At 32.8% G+C, this 17,385-nt stretch overlaps 1 protein-coding gene across 1 annotated transcript in view; it reads left to right on the forward strand.

Moving 5' to 3' along the window:
- Positions 1–17,385, forward strand: part of Pcm1 (pericentriolar material 1) — a 93,332-nt gene that overhangs the window by 11,650 nt on the left and 64,297 nt on the right. Inside the window, exons 3-10 of the mRNA XM_048791766.1 lie at positions 1,715–1,832; positions 3,279–3,524; positions 6,058–6,327; positions 6,996–7,166; positions 7,338–7,454; positions 13,249–13,426; positions 13,584–13,673; positions 15,945–16,099. Coding sequence (XP_048647723.1) covers positions 1,737–1,832; positions 3,279–3,524; positions 6,058–6,327; positions 6,996–7,166; positions 7,338–7,454; positions 13,249–13,426; positions 13,584–13,673; positions 15,945–16,099 — 1,323 coding nt within the window. The 5' untranslated portion in view covers positions 1,715–1,736. The remainder of the gene's footprint in view (positions 1–1,714; positions 1,833–3,278; positions 3,525–6,057; positions 6,328–6,995; positions 7,167–7,337; positions 7,455–13,248; positions 13,427–13,583; positions 13,674–15,944; positions 16,100–17,385) is intronic.

Raw genomic sequence — 17,385 nt, forward strand, 5'->3', positions numbered from 1 at the left:
TTTTACCATTCTTTTAACTAAATGTAAGCATGCACTCACTTAGCTGCTACACAATCTGGTCCTTCTGTAGAAGAATGAAAAAATTTAAAAAGAGCAAATGTTCCAAGACTTGAAAAAGTAAATAACAGGTTCTGTCTCCAGGAGAAAAACCCCTCCTTTCATCCAAAAATGTGGATTTACACATGTAAAAATATGTATTTGTACAGATTCTCTTTAGGTATCAGATATGAAATCAATCTTGATATCTTGTCTTTATGCTTCTTTATCACACCAAAGGGTTAACTGCAAAACTGGACCTTCATTTCTATCCAGTAAATCTGTCACAAGATGAACCAGGATATAGAGATATAGATAACTTTTTAACATCTTTTTCTTTTCAAATTACAACAAATATTTGGAATTTACTGCTGCAGTCTCAAATGTGCTTATCATAATAGTGGCCGAAACTAGAAGACATTTTTTTAAAAAGCCTGAAGTCATCCATACTTGCCATTTATTAGTCTTCTTGTTTGGAGCAAAAGGCTAAGAATTCACAAATACCACAACCTAAGCACCTGTTTCAAATTAAACGTCAGCCTTCAGCTTGCAAAATAATTTTTTGATAATTAAGCAAATTGCAGAAGACCCATCAATTGCTTTTTTTCTTCCGGGAGAAGTCAGCAGGATAACTGCACCCTAAGGGCTTCTTTCTGTGTTGAATTTGAAAGGTGGAACAAAAGAAAAGCAATCTTTTCCAATCTAAACCATGGAGGTAATGTGTAGAAAGGTATCCATATTTCAGTAGGGAAAGTGGCTGGATAAAAGAAGCAGGACTACCCGCTCTAGAAGACAACATAGAAATACCGGCCACATCCTGAGTTCAGAATTTTGTTTTGAGATGAATAAAAAGCACCTAAATGTAAGGAAAGTGTTCATCCTTTGTGACAAGAATTCTCACATGGTCCATCAGACGCAGTCGGCTTCCCGGGGGCCTGCACGCCCCCGGCCCAGAGGCCAAACGGCCAAATGGCCGAGGCGCTCCTCACTCCACCATCTTCGCTTCTGACATTAAGTTCTTGTCCTTATTTTCACATGCCCAAGCAAAAACTCCCTGGGGAGTTTGGTAGACTTCAGCAAATAAGGGAAGCTATGGCTACTACATCAGTGTTCTTAAAATGTATTTTAGCCATTGCACTCTTGGATTTTATTGGCCCTTCACCCCACGTTGATCTGCTTCTGTCTCCCCACCTTCTTGTCATCTTACTTAACGTTCTGATATATCTTGTTTCTCCTTGTTCCGTGCAGAGTAGTTCTAACTTTTTTGGATCTTGGGTATAAAACTAATGCCAGTTTTCTTGTGGTATCACTTTTATGCCAAGTTCATTAACAGTGCACTGGTTCTGTTAAAAAGTTCTTTCCTACCTATTTTCTTTACATTTTAGGACTGTGTTGAGTAAGTTAAAATAATCTTAAAGCATGCAGTGCACATAATGGATATACAGAGGGTTTCTTTTCCTTCTCTACTCGAGCTACTTAACTCATGATAACATAATATATGATAGCACCTAAGATAAAGTTGATGTTGTCTGTAACATGTGGTTGATAGTGCTTCTTTTTATTTTCACAAAATTAGTGTTTCAGAAATTCTTTTATATGCTAAGTTTCATGAAATGATTTAAACATTGAAACTTATTTTATATGTGTTAAAAACCCTTAGTTTTTACTTGTCTTTCAGGAAATTAATTGTTAAAGCCAATATGGCCACAGGAGGAGGTCCTTTTGAAGAAGGAATGAATGATCAGGATTTACCGAACTGGAGCAATGAAAGTGTTGATGACCGACTCAACAATATGGTATGATATCTTATTATTGATGGTGTGTTGTTGATTTCTAATGTTAAAATGCAGCTTTCTCCACACCAAATCTAACTCACTCTTTATTAACATTGCTAGTTAATATATTAAGGTACCCTGGACTATTCATTATTAGTTGAAGACCCTTTTATTATAACTAACAAATCAATTTGACTTAGCTTAAACTAAAAAGGAGATTTGTTATAAGGATATAAAGATGTTTTATGGAAACCATATGAAGGAATATAGGTGGATTTTAGGGAAGGGACTGGAAAAAGGAACTGGAAAGTTGTCAAGAATCCACTCTTTTTCTACTGTGACTCTGCTTCTGAGTATTTTTTTTTTTTCTTTTTGGTATCTGTGGGGTTGAGCCCAGCGGTGGGATAATCACTGAGCCACATCCCCAGCCCTTTTTTACTACTTATTTTGAGATAGGGTCTAGCTAAGTTGCTCAGGCTGACCTCAAACTTGAAATCCTCCTGCCTCAGGCTCCTGAGTCACTGGGATTAAGGCATGCGCCACCATGACCAGCTTCAAAGTACTTCTTAACCCAGTTTTCTCTTCACAGACTAGGATTATCTGCTTCTGTGGTCCATGAAGTTATAGTGTAATTGCCCCATCATTTTTAAGTTTTCAGTTATGGCTATAATTATATGCTGATTGGTTATCTTTTATTTCCAAATTGAAAATTTGGGATAAGATTTTCCTAATTTGGATTGCATATGCATTTCTTTTCCCTTTAGCTATGGCCAGGAGAGAGTAGGGTAAGTATAAAGGGTTGACAGGAATACCTATATATGGAAGGGACAGTTCATAGAAAGGCAAGTTTTATTATAAATGAGAAAAGTAACCCAAATGGTTTCATTATAGTAGTAACTAATATGGATAAGGTAGGAATTATAGATGTTTTTGTTGAATGAATTAGGTTATGTGGGTGTGATTAATAAAAATATTTTATAGCAATAATATTAAGCATATTTTAATTCTGTGTGTGGTATTATATAATACATCATTGTCTATAAAAATAATAGTTACATTTATTGCTTACTAAATGTGAAGCACTGTATTAGATGTTTATGTATTTCATTTTTAATCCCATTTTAAAGTTTAGGATTTTAGGCATTAGGAAGCAGACTGTAGTAAGTTAAATAAATTGCCTAGGATCACCCAGTAGAACATTTCTTTAAAAAACAGTAATTATTTTAGAACCCAGGTTGATTTCAGATCTGTTGTCTTTTTTTACTATGCATGCTGACTTCAATCTAAAGGAGGCCAGTAAATGTGTCTATAATTTATTTCACTATTTAATTTATAAATAGAAAAAAAAATTTAAAACGCTTTTGAAAATGTTTAGATTCTAAGACTGATCAAAGATTTTTAAGCTTATCAAATTATTTTCCTGATTTGATAGAGGCCAGATTAACTTATGCTTTTACTTTTTTAAAGGATTGGGGTGGCCAGCAGAAGAAGGCAAATAGATCATCAGAAAAGAATAAGAAAAAGTTTGGTGTAGAAAGCGATAAAAGGGTAACTAATGAGATTTCTCCGGAGTCATCACCAGGAGTTGGAAGGCGAAGAACAAAGACTCCACATACATTTCCACATAGTAGATATATGACTCAGATGTCTGTTCCAGAGCAGGCAGAATTAGAGAAACTTAAACAACGGATAAACTTCAGTGACTTAGATCAGGTTTGTGAATTATTTTAAAAATCAAGTTTTATCTATGGGGAAATAGTTGAAATTGATTAAGTAATTTCTCTTAAGAATAAAAGATTGAGGGTTGTGGCTGTGACTTAGTGGTGGAGTGCTTGCCTAGTATATGTGAGGACCTGGATTGGATCTTCAGCACTACATAAAAATAAATATTAAAAAAAGTAAAGATATTATATCCATATACAACTAAAAAATATTAAAAAAAAAAAAAAGAATTGAGCCTTGTACTTTTTAAAAGGTTTCTGTGCTGTGGAAAAAGAATTTTAATACTCGATGATACTGCTATGTCTTTTGGAAGAAAACAGATTTTTTTTCTTTGTTTTTAATTGGTTCTTTTAAGTTGTACATGACAACAGGTTTCATTTTGACATAATTTTAAAAGTATAGAATATAATTTGTTCTAATTCAGTCCCCAGTATGTCCTCTTGCCCTCCCCTTCTCCTTCCCCCGTTCCCTTCCCTCAATTCTACTGATCTTTCATTTACTTATTTTTTTAATTAATGTTTTATGGGTTAACATGATGGTGAGATTCACTGTAGTATTCATATATGTACATAAGAAAGTTAGGTCAGATTCATTTCTCTTTCCCCATCCTATCCCTCCTTCCTTCACTTCATTCTCCTTTGTCTACTCCACTAATCTATCTTCTATTCTTTTTTTTTTCTTTTAAGTCCCCTCCCCCCCTGCACCGCCCAGCACTTATTTTGGGTTAGCTTCTGCATATCAGAGAAAGTAGTCTGTCTATTTTTGACTTTGGAGACTGGCTTGTTTCACTTAGCATGTTAGTCTCCAGCTCCATCTATATACCTGCAAATGCCATAATTTCTTTTTTCAGGCTGAGTAATATTCCATCCCATATATATACCACATTTTCTTTATGTATTCAACTGTTGAAGGGCACCTAGGTTGGCTCCATAGCTTAGCTATTTTGAATTGTGCTGCTATGAACATTGGTGTGGCTACATCACTGAAGTGTTCTGATTTTAAATCCTTTGGGTATATACTGAGGAGTGGAATTGATGGTTATATGGTGGTTCCATTCCTGTTTTTTGAGGAATCTTCATACTGCTTTCTTGAGTGGCTGCACCAATTTGCAGCCCTACCAACAATGTATGGAATGTACCCTTTTCCCCATGTCCTTGTCAGCATTTATTGTTAATTGTATTCTTGATAATTGCCATGCTGACTGGAATGAGATCAAATTTCATTGTAGTTTTCATTTGCATTTCTCTAATTGCTAGAGGTGGGTAACAGTATTATTTCTCAGCTTGCCAAAGACATCTTTCTGGAGTTTATTACTATGCTAATAACTAATTTAAATTATTTCATTATGAAATTAAATTTTGCATGATACTAACTGAATAAAATTGTTATTAAATAAGTGGAAAGGGAAGGCGCAGTGGTGCATGCCTTTAATCACAGCGGCTTGGGAGACTGAGGCAGGAGGATTGAGAGTTCAAAGCCAGCCTCAGCAAAAGTGAGACGTTGAGCAATTCAGTGAGACTCTGTCTCTAAATAAAATATAAAACAGGGCTGGAGATGTGGCTCAGTGGTCGAGTGTCCCTGAGTTCAATCCCTGTTGCCAAAAAAAGGAAAAAAAAGTAAGTGGAAGTATCCAGTTTAGCTTTAGCATATTTATTGGTTAAGTGTGGGATGTGCTAGATTACCTAAAATACAATTATGCCAATTTGAATTGGATATGTATTTCTTTTCCAGGTCATCTGTGACCAGGAAAGGGTAAAATAAGGTTAGCACGAATATCTACCCATGGATTGAGGTGTAGACACAGTTCATAGAAATATGAGTTTTTAATTATAAAAGAGGAAAGTATCTATGAATGGCTTTGTTGCAACAGTAACTGAATCTCGCAATATGGATAAAATAAGAATTTGTAGATGTTTTTGTTGAATGAATTATGTGGGTATGATTAAATAAATAAAATATTTTATAGTTAAAACTGACTTGTATTTATATAATCACTGAAATAAAGCTTAGATGAATTTTTATTGATCTAAAAGCCAATAGACATGATAATGAACTCTTGACCAATGTTTTACTGTCACACGTGCTTTAAAGAGAAATGTTTCCACATTTACAGAAAAGGGTAATTATTAGTTAATATTTAATTTATACCAGATACTAAACTGAATACTTTTTTCAAAACAGTGCTGCACATAGGTGTTTATGCTGATGTTAATATTAAATAACATTGATTCATTGGTTCCAAAGACTATAAAAATTCTGTAAGGAAGTAACAAATAGCAGTATTAATATGGCCCATAAGTTCTAGTAAGTCACCTAGACTAATTTTGTTCATATTTATCAGTTGTCTGAAGAAAATGAGAACTAGGAAGTGCTAATTAAATTTTGTAGATCTGAAGCTTTTTCATATTTTATTACAAAGCTATGTCTGCTGAATCAATACTTGATGGTGAAACTAAGAACATTGGAATTTTTAAAAAGTGGTTAAAGATTACTGTTTGTGATTTGATTTCATTTTCATGTATAGAGAAGCATTGGAAGTGATTCTCAAGGTAGAGCCACTGCAGCTAACAACAAACGGCAGCTTAGTGAAAACCGAAAGCCCTTCAACTTTTTGCCTATGCAGATTAACACTAACAAGAGCAAAGATGTGGCTGCAAGTGTTCAAAAAAGAGAAGTGATTGGATCAACACAGTGTAAAGAATTGTTTGCTACTGCTTTAAGTAATGACCTTTTGCAAAACTGTCAAGTCTCTGAAGAAGATGGTAGAGGAGAGCCTGCAATGGAGAGCAGCCAGGTGATAAAACTAGTTTATTTTGCTTGTTTTCACAAACCTCAAAGAATAAACATTAAGATTTAAAGAACTATATTAGTTATGCACATAGGAATTTTAGTTATGTGGAATTAAAGTATTTCCCTGACACTCTTCCTCAATCTGCCAGATATACTTAAAGTAGAATAAATATTTTTTAAACTAAATGATTGGAAAAATGGCATATAGGTTCACTAAGATTTCTTTTATTCGCAAAATACTGAATGGCTAATTTTGGTAAAGGGAGATTAGAAACAATGTGATTAATAGATTTTCGCTAATAATTTTTTAATGGTAGTATTTTTAAAAGTACTTTTCAAAGTATAATACTTAGGCATAAAAGAGAAAACATTAGAAGGAAATTTGTATAAATAATAGTTTATTTTATAACTAGTATTTATCAAGTAATATAAGGTAAAATAGTTTTGAAATTTATTTTTAAATTGATAGTGATTTTTAATCTTGCCAATTATGTTGATTAAAATCCAAATTTGATTCAGACTTTTTGCATGTATGGATTCATATAATAAACTTAGATGTACCATTATTCTTTTTGAAATAAAAATCTGTAAAATTGTTGCTATTGAGATGGTTATGTTAAGTTTTACATGTTGTGTGTCGTGCTATTTTTCTTTTTAATATTTCCCCTGCAGATTGTAAGTAGACTTGTTCAAATTCGTGACTATATTACTAAAGCTAGCTCCATGCGAGAAGATCTTGTGGAGAAAAATGAAAGATCTGCTAATGTTGAACGCCTTACTCATCTAATAGATCACCTTAAAGAACAAGAAAAGTCGTACATGAAATTTCTCCAAAAAATTCTTGTAAGTTTTATATCTTTTTATAACATCGAGTTATTTTTATAATATATCACTGATGACATTTTGATGCTATCCTAGAGGAGTTAACGTATTTTCAAAAAATCTTGCCACCCATTATAACATTTTACTGCCCTTTTTAATAGTTGTATGATTTATACCACTAAAATATTTCAGGCTAGAGAAAATGAGGAGGAGGATGTTCGGACTATAGACTCAGCTGTGGGATCTGGTTCTGTAGCTGAGAGCACATCGCTAAACATAGATGTGCAGTCTGAGGCTTCAGATACCACGGTAAGCGGCTTTTTGGTAATTAAAGTGCTGGAAATGAAGGTTTAAACTTTCCCCCCATTTTTCACAGTGATATTTTATAGGAAAAGTATTCCAGTGGAAGAAACCCTCAAACTGTTAATGCTGTATGTATGTTTTAATGGAAGTTTAAAAATTTTAATTACATTAAAGTACTTTTTAAAAAATTTTTTAATCTTTATTTTGCTTTATTTATTTTTATGTGGTGCTGAGGATCAAACCCAGTGCCTTACATGTGTGAGGCAAGCGCTCTGCCACTGAGCCACAACCCCAGCCCACATTAAAGTACTTTTGATGGCTAATTTGAAAATTTAATAATTTCTGAACTTTAGCTTTCAGAAATAGTTTTTCTAATTTGTTTAAGTATAATTTTACTAATTTTAGGAGGCATTGGATACGTTAAAATTTATTGTGGATGTAAGGGCTATTGTAATCACTAATGATACTCATGATTACTAAGTCTATAATTCATTAGAAAAGTATTCATGTTATTTGCCATTGGGGATCATTTTAAGGATATTAGGATTTTTAATTTCTCAAGCCCTAGTTTGGTACTGTAGCAAAACCAGATGATTGAAATATTTAGATAGAGTAGTAAATAGGACAGGACAGCATTTGCATTATTATTTTTTTCATAGTGAGAAAAATACTGTATTTTGTTTGTGGGCGTGTGTGGTACTGGGGATTGAACCTAGGGGTGCTCTCCCACTGAGCTGTATCCCCAGGACTTTTTATCTTTAATTTTGAGACAGGGTCTTGGTAAGTTGCTGAGACTGTTCTTGAATTTGTGAACCTCATGCCTCAGCCTCCTAAGTTGCTGGAATTACAGGTGTGCATCACAGCTTCTGCCAATACTGTAATTTCTGATTGAAAAATGAAATTTCTTTTGAAATTTCCAAAGCATGAAACCATGCTTTGGAAAATAATAATTTACAGAACTTTTGAGGAAAGATTTGTAGAAAAGACTTTACTCACAGATGTTAGTGTGCTTTAAAACTAGTATACTTGCAAGCATTTTTATTTTAACAGATACGCCTATACATTAGTAAACTTTAAAACCAGTAAAGATTTTCTTTTGAAAGGATAACCATATATATATCTCTCCTGTTTTTGAGATTTGTTCCAAAATACCATTCAGCATTAGGAATTTGAGAGTTTGTTTCCTTTTAGTATTCACCTGCATAGTTTCTTATCTGCCTCCTTTCTCTTCCCTGCCCTTCCTGATTTGAAGAGGGAATTTGAATGTTGTTTTTTTTTTTTTTCTCTCTACCTTGCTTTCACCAGGAAATGCTCAGAAGGCTTGATCCAAACAGTTGTTGAAGAATGGATTCTACTATGGGGAAATAGTTTTTCTATGTACAGTGGTGCTGGAAATAATTTCTTCCTTACATACCAGCAGAAATGGAAGGGTTGGGGCAATGTGGATAAAAAAATTTATTGGAGAGGGGTGGGAAATGGTATAGTTGATTATTATAGTTTATATTCTGATTTTTGAAGTGTTCACCATGATGAGAATTTTTTGCATAACAACATAAAGCCATAACATTATGGAAATTGCTTAATAATATGTTGTAGGATAAATGTTAAAATATGCTTTAACAGCTTTGTGTAGCTAGGATATGATATTTATTAATTATAATAAGTAACAATTTAGTCTAAAAAAATGTAAAGTTCTGATTGATTTTATTGCCACTTCGGGGTGGGGGTGGATTACTTTTTTAAAGATGAACTAGGTAACTTTTGTGTTTATTTAAAAGACTGGCTTATATGTTAAACAGAAGTTTGTATTAAGAAATTAATATGCTACACTATTTAATAAAGGAGGCATCTTTTAGTCTGAGAATTCGGCCGTGCATTGAGGACAAACTAGGGAATTCAGCCTCACGAGAACAGGTTTCAGACATTGACGTTACTACAAGTCCAAAAGGGAAAGGTGACAGACCTCCTCAGAATGACAGGGAACTGAGGCCTAATAGGAAATATAGCCGAAAACGTGGATTTCCCTCAAAGGTATACTTCACAATATTAACTTGGGAAGTCTCTAAGTAGCACCTCTTTTGTTCATATTCCTTTTCCTTATTTGCTTTCTGTTCTTGCTATTACTCTTAAATACATAAATTATTAATATGGTTAATTATTATACTGTAACTTGCTTTGGTAAAATGCTATCCCTTAGCATTTTTATTTCTTTCTGCATTTTTATTTCTTTCTGCTTTCCTATATACCTTCCCATGGATTATATGTGGCAGCTGATTTTAATTTACATTAACAAAGGATTTAAAGTGTAATTTGATTTCCTTTTTTTTGTTATCTAGGCTCAAAATACCTAACATTCTTAAATCCAGACTATTAGTTACCTTTTGTTTCTGATATTAGTGTTTGTGCATTATGATACTTTGCATTTTGTCTTATTTTCTGTGGTAATTCATTAAAGAAAAAGAAAATTGAGGGCTGGGGATGTGGCTCAAGTGGTAACGCGGTTGCCTGGCATGCGCGGGGCCTTAGGTTCAATCCTCAGCACCACATAAAAATAAAGACGTTGTGTCCACCGAAAAACTGAAAAATAAATATTAAAAAAAATATCTCTTTCTCTCTCCTCTTTCTTTAAAAAAAAAAAAGAAAGAAAAAAATTGAGCAAGCTACTAGCTTTCTTCTCTTTGTAAGAATGATAAGCTTTATAGTTGTTTATATTTTTGTTTTTATTGGAAACCTTTTTTTTTAAGGAAAAGTAATTATGTAGTAGACTTGTTTATTAATGTTTTTGCTGGGTTTCTTTCAGTGTTTGATTTAAATGTTCTTTCTTTTAATTTTCTATGATTTGCATAAAGGTATTGAACATAAGTTTATGTAGTTCCACCTGAAACAGTTTGGATAAAAATATCATATCATTCATAGAAGTATTTATATCCTTTTGCAAGAGCAAAGTGTTTTAATAATTGAGTATATACAATATTAATTTCATGTTTTATTACTAGCTTATTATCTCCAACTGGATCTTTCTTTTCCATTTTGTAGATATTTATATTTTCTTTTTATGACTGTTGAAAAATCACAAAACTTAATTCTAGATTTTTGGCAGTTTGTGTTTTTTGTTTGGTTTTGTAGACTTCGAGGACACAGTTTGAAATCAGTTATGGGGATCTTGCAATTTAAAGTGTTAATTAAGTAAATGGTGCCCCAACAGAGGAGTAAAGTGGGTGATTATTTTAAAAACTAGTAGCAGTGAAGAGGAGAAAGTGAACATGAACCACAATAATATCCTTTGGAATTTTTGTCTCCTTTTATCCTGAATAGTGACAAAATTTGAGAGTTGACAGTACAGTCTAGTTTATCTTAGCTCTGTTTTTATCCCCATAATGTGTTGTTGAAAACTCTTTTCTGTTCTTAAGTTTCTTTGAAAATTATTTTTGTAAGTGAATTTGGAGTTTATTACAATTTGACTGTCTTTAAATTATGATTCTTACCTTGATTCTTAAGGTCATCCTAGTGTGGTTTTATTAGTACTCAGTTCCTAAAATGATTTTAATTTCCTAGGATAAAATTTATTCCCAACATTTGACTTTATTTTTTCCTCTGCTAAACAGAATCTATTATTCTCAGCATTCCTTCCCTTTTACTCAGCTTTTGTAAATATCTGTCTGAAATATTATTTACATGGGTACAAAAGTTATTAAATGGTGATAGAATTCCACAAACTTAAAAAATTGTTGGAAGTTCATTTTTGGATTAATGAAAAATATGAAAATCGTGTAGTTGTACCTTTTTTGGTCTTTTTTTTTTTTTTTTTACATTTTACTAATATCTTTGTTGAAATTATTGTGAAATGATCTTTTACCAAATCTGAGAGGACTATTGACAATTATTCCTAGTGTTTCAGGTTTTTTCCCAAGACGTAAAGTCTTGAAATATGCCAGAACTAAGAAGATGAATTTTTAATAGGGATGAATATAAATAACAAATATATATTAAATAAATATATAAATATAAATAACATCCTTCCTCTTGTGTAGGATGGCAGAAAACTGAGTAAACAGTAGTTACTTTGAAAAGGATTGTAGTTTATTAGGAATTCACAATAGAAAAGCCTTCAATAAATAGCAGGCTAACCAAGATTATAGATTACTTCTGTCCTATGTTCATAAAGTCTAGAAATAGTCCAGAATAAGTAGATATGGCACTGATCAGGCTCTTCTGATGTGGACATTAAATATTTTTATCATAAGTCGATTTCCTATTTTATTTCTTAGTCACATATGTAAAATGTTTTCACAGTTACGCATTCTTAGTCACAATACTGATGCATTCTATTTGGGGAGTTAAAGAAAAGAGGCATTTACATAGTACTGGGAAGGGATGTCAGCCAGAAAGAAACTTACTTTGAGCCATCTGTTGTTCTCCATTATTTGTCCAGAATTCAGGTGTACATATGGAAAGTAGATCAGTATGTTGTTTTTTTTTTTAAATCATTGAACTTTTTTATAGAGGGGGCGAGGATTTCTTATTTAAAATATACAAAACCTCCAACAAAAATTTGTTAGCAAGACAAATTTAAAATTGCCTAAATAAAACAAAGGTGAATATTTTATGTAAATGTTAGGTAAAATCATAGAATTTTTAAATTAAAAAAATTATGGTAAATCACTGACGAAAAAATACTGATATATATTTCATGCATAATTTATATTAAAAATGATTGTTTTGGGGTTATATTTAAATTCATATCTTTGACTTTTCTTTTTTCTTGTTGGATTACATTTTGTATGATTTTAAAATTAATGTCTAAAAGTTGATTGTTTCTTATCAATGCTGCTTGTTTAATCTCTTACTTTACTTTTAGGCAGGATGATAACTTCCTATCATTTTGGGGGAATTTGTAAGTATTTACTTCTATTTTATGTCCTCAGACTCAGCTGAATGGGCATAATTTAAAAGTAAAAAAATGTAATGGTATGATACGAAATACACAATTTTCTGCGTTTTATATGCCTAATGTGATGCAGTTACATTAAAGCCTTTTTACATAAAATTATCAAGTAACTTTATTTTTAAAGTTTTTGTCCTTGGTTAGAAAGAAATTAGTGGGTTTGTTGTCTGAGGGTTTTGTTTTTTTTTTGTATTGTGTTATTTTGTATGCTTTGGTACTAGGGATGGAAATTGAACCCAAGGGCACTTTACCCCTTTGCTATATCCCCATTTCTTTTATCTTGAGACAGGATCTTGCTAAGGTGTTGAGGCTTGCATTGTGTTTCTCATTCTCATTCTCTTGCCAGAGCCTCTGAGTCTTGCATTGTGTTTGTAGCATCACTTCCAAGAGTGGGGCGGAAAATTTCTTAGTTTGGCCTTTTTACAGAGTCTTTTTGGGCATTAACCCAGTCTAAACTGTTCTCAATTTTTTATTGGCTGTGGTTCCCCTCATTCTTCTGTGTGTATGTGTGTGTGTGTGTGTGTGTGTGTGTAGGTAACTCCTCTTGCCCTTGTCAATTTTTCGGTTTTATGTTTTGTATGTCTTTTTCCTTTCTTTCCTTTTGTTAATTCCTCTTCATGATAAGCTATTGCTTCTGATCTTATACTATGAAATTACCTAACTCTTAACATGGCAGGCTATCTGTATGTTATCATTCTATTCTGATTCTTTTTTATTCAGGTCTACTAAAATTGTATATAGGGTTGCATATTTAATTCTAATGTATTATTTATGTACATATATTGCCATTTTTGTAGTCAGAAGGGGAAAATGGATTTTAATATAGATATAAGTATTGTTGCTCTTATTTTCCAGGCCAGAGATCCTGAACAGGAGCCTATGGAAGAGATAGAAAATTTGAAGAAACAGCATGATTTATTAAAAAGGATGTTACAACAGCAGGAGCAACTGCGAGCTCTGCAGGGACGACAAGCTGCTCTTCTAGCTCTGCAGCATAAAGCAGAGCAAGCTATTGCTGTGATGGATGATTCTGGTATGACAATCTTCATATGTTTTTATAAGCAAGGCTCAATAAACACTTACATTGCAAGGTTGATGATGTTATTATATAGTCAGGTTGTGATTGTTGACTAGTTTAGAAACCTGCATACGAGGCTTACCCTATCCTGTGCTTTTCTCTGGTTATGCAGAAAAGGTTGCAGGGACAACTCCTGGCCATCATACTGTACGATGCAGACAGACAGCTCGCTCTCCTTTTCATCAGAGAGTACCCTTAAGAGGTAAAAGGGACAGGCTGCAGTTCTGTTTTTGTGCCTCAGATTGATAGGGCTCTTGATGCTTTTATTTTCAGTTTTTGTACTTTATTCAACTAGGATTGCCATTCTTTGTTTGCCTCCTAATGAAGTATTAAAAACCTTAAGTGAGGTAATAAATAAATTTATAGAGCACTTTACCATTTAATGTTAGTAGTAGCTCAGTTATTTCAATTAGATCTCCAATTTTGTATACTGGCTTTTTTCAAGTATAATTTCATATTAGTTTTCTTGAGACTCAGAAATGTTCATTTCTTCTTTTTCTCATCATAGCTATATGTCATTTAGTTGAAAGTTTTATTGAATTGTTTAGTATTTAGTATTGTAGTTTGTCTCATTACCTTCACCTGAATGTTTTATTTTTTTTTTTGTTAAAGTAAGATAATTACTTAATTAAGTTCAGTTAGGCTATTTTTTTAGTTTTATTTTTAATTGACAAATAATAATTGTGTATATTTAGGGGGTAAAAAGTGATGAGTTTATGACACACTCTTCTAGTGGCTAAATTATGTTTCCTAATAGAGTATTCTATCATTACATTCTAATATTTTTTTTCCTTTGAGCACCTCATTTTTGCTAGTGAACTTACGTCCCGAGACTACTTGTTTTGTGAGTTAATTTATACTGCTCTCCAGATCTAGCCTACCAGCTCAGCTGTCTGATCACTGTTGTTATATCTTATTTAATTTTATATTTTCATGAGGAGCTTTATGACTTTTAAGTCACTTTTATAATATATGTTGTGTGTATTAATAATTATACTAATTTTTCCTCATAAAATCCAGGGTACCATTGTATTTATATTTATACTTAGAAAGTACATAATTTTGGAAAATAAATTATTTCAATATGAAGACAATCCTAGTTAAGAAGTAACTCTTTAAATATTTTAAAGTTTGAAGTATCAGACTTTAAAGACTTCCCTTCATAGTTACATTAATCTTGAATATTTACATCATCTCATTTGATTATGATAGAATTGTAGGTTAGTACCTGTTTTAGTTAGCTTTCTTTGCTGCTGTTACAAAAGATTTGACAACAGCAATGTAGAGAAGGAAAAGTTTGTTTGGGTCTCAGGGTTTCAGAGGTCTCAGTCCATAGATGGCTGGCTGACTCCATTTCCTCAGGGCTCAAGGTGAGGCAGGTCATCATGGTGAAAGGGCATGGCAGAGGAAGACAGCTAGGAAAAATGGAACCACGAAGCAAAAAGACTTCTCTACCCACTGAGGAAAAATATATATCCCAAGGGCATATTCACAATTACCCACCTCCTCCACCCAGTTATGACCCAGTTAATCTGTATCAGGGAAATAAGTGCACTGATTAGGTTAAGCTTTTCACAACCCAATTATTCCACCTCCGAAACTTTCTTGAGCTTTTCGGAACACCTCATCCAAACTATAACCATACCTAAAACTTTTATTCTTATTCTTGTTTTATATCAAAGTTTCTTTTTTCCCTAGGCTTATACAGAAAGAGTCAGATCTTTTTGAATTTTAGGCCAGAGGTCTTCTTCATATTTCTAAATATGAACCTTTTTAAGTAAACACACAGTATCTTTTAAAAAATAAACTATCACAAGGCAAGGAACAAGAATAGAATGAATAGGAATTTGGATTTGAATTTATTTTATACAATACTACAAAAAGAATTTTAGCGTAGTATTTTTAAATAGATTTGCTCCTGTATGTATGAGATTTTTCAGAGGGATACTGATGAAAAGCCAGAGTTACACTATTTAATCTTCTGGTGTTTAAGAGAAGCAGCACAGTTGTCATGGGAAAGAGTATTTTGCAAGGTATACACTAGTTACTGGACTGTAACTTCTTTATTTGTCATGTAGAGTTTGGAGTATATATGTGGAATTGTCAGCCCTGAAATTCTTATTTTTCCAGGAGAGAAAGAAATTTAGAAGTAGACATAAAGATGGGTTGTTTGGATAAACCTGCTCCACCCCTAATGCATTGAGTCACAGGTTTTTAATTGGGTTATAACACCATTACTCCTTGTATGTTGGGTCAGAAAAAGATGAGGCACTGTACTACAGTTTTGCAGTTGTCCTTTATTTTTAGAGTAGACAGACACTTATAATAAAAGGATTATTTGGCAGATAAATAAGAAGGTTAATTAATTCACATTATTTTAGGTGAATTTTCCCTCACTTTATGTTTAGCTTCTCAGAACTTAAAAAATGTTTGATTTATTTATATTAATGAATAGTTATTAATTTTTTTTCAGTTGGAGAAACTACAGGTAGCTTATCTGGAGTCAGTATAACATCTGAACTAAATGAAGAATTAAATGATTTAATTCAGCATTTTCATAATCAGCTTTGTGATTCTCAGGTAACAATTTTTTGCATGGTTGATTTTAAAATCACATTCATTAGAACAGTGGTTTTCTGACTTTAATAAACATAAACATCACATTTGGAGTCCCTTTATCTCCAAAATTATGAATTCATAAGGTTTGAGTGGGCTTTTCTCCACATGATTTTATTGCTGCTGTTCTGGGAGACTAAACTTTGAAGAACACCAAATTAGAGCAAAATGTACTTTGAATGAAGTGCTAAGTGAAATTTTCTTTTTCTCTGTTATTAGATAATACTTCCTTCCCCACCCCCTGCCCCAGAAGACTATAAGGTCATAACCAATAAGATTTCTGTTAGATTCAAGTCAATGTCCTTGGAGCGTTTTAAAATTGCTAACAATTTTGCCACGCCTGGTGATACACACCTATAATCCCAGGGGCTCAGGAGGCTGAGACAGGAGAATCTCAAGTAAAAGTTGCTAACAATTTTAAGAAAGTTCTTAAATTTAATTTGAGAATTAATAGTGTTATAATATGAGAACTTTGTAAATAATGATATCAATGCATATTTTCAATATGTGGGCTTTGGTAAATAGGGTAAATTAATACCTCTCCACTGGAAATATGTGTAATTGAAGGTGCATTGTCTCTTCGGTCTTTTTGCTGATTGATCAAGTGAAAATAAAAGAATATGATTCAACTACTTTGGAGAGTTGATTAGCAATATTTAGTAAATTTTTTCTAATGACCCTGCCATGATCTACCCTAAAGAATCAGATGTTTACAAGGAGGTAAATATAGGAAATGTTCATGGTAGTATTGTACTAATAGCAAAAAAACAGAACCAAAAGAAATGTCTAGCAAAATGAGTTAATAAATAATATATATGTATATATATATAATATATACATTCCATGAAATTTTGCATAGTAATTTGAATAAATGAAATAGAGCTAATGAATGAAAACTGATAAATTTAAGAAGGATACTGCTTATTTTATATTTTAAAATGTGTAAGTTTTTATGGATACATACATAGCTGTTACAAATTTCAGATTGTGGTTACATCTGGAGTGGGCAGTGGAATTGGGGAAGAGTACTTAGAGCTTTAGCTTAGTGTCTTTGATGTTATATTTCTCTTAAAAAGTAAAAAGAATGAGGCTGGATGCAGCGGCCCATGCTTGTAATCCCAGTATCTTGGGAGGCTGAGGCTGGAGGATCTCAAGTTCAAAGCCAGCCTCAGCAACTTAGCAAGGCACTAATGCAATTCAGTGAGACCCTGTCTCTAAATAAAATACAAAATAGGAGTGGAGATGTGATTCCGTGTTCGAGTGCCCTTGAGCTCCATCTCTGGTGTGCCCCCCCCCCC

The sequence above is a fragment of the Marmota marmota genome, unplaced genomic scaffold, assembly GCF_001458135.2.
Source record: "Marmota marmota marmota unplaced genomic scaffold, marMar, whole genome shotgun sequence".
NCBI classification, from domain to species: domain Eukaryota; kingdom Metazoa; phylum Chordata; class Mammalia; order Rodentia; family Sciuridae; genus Marmota; species Marmota marmota.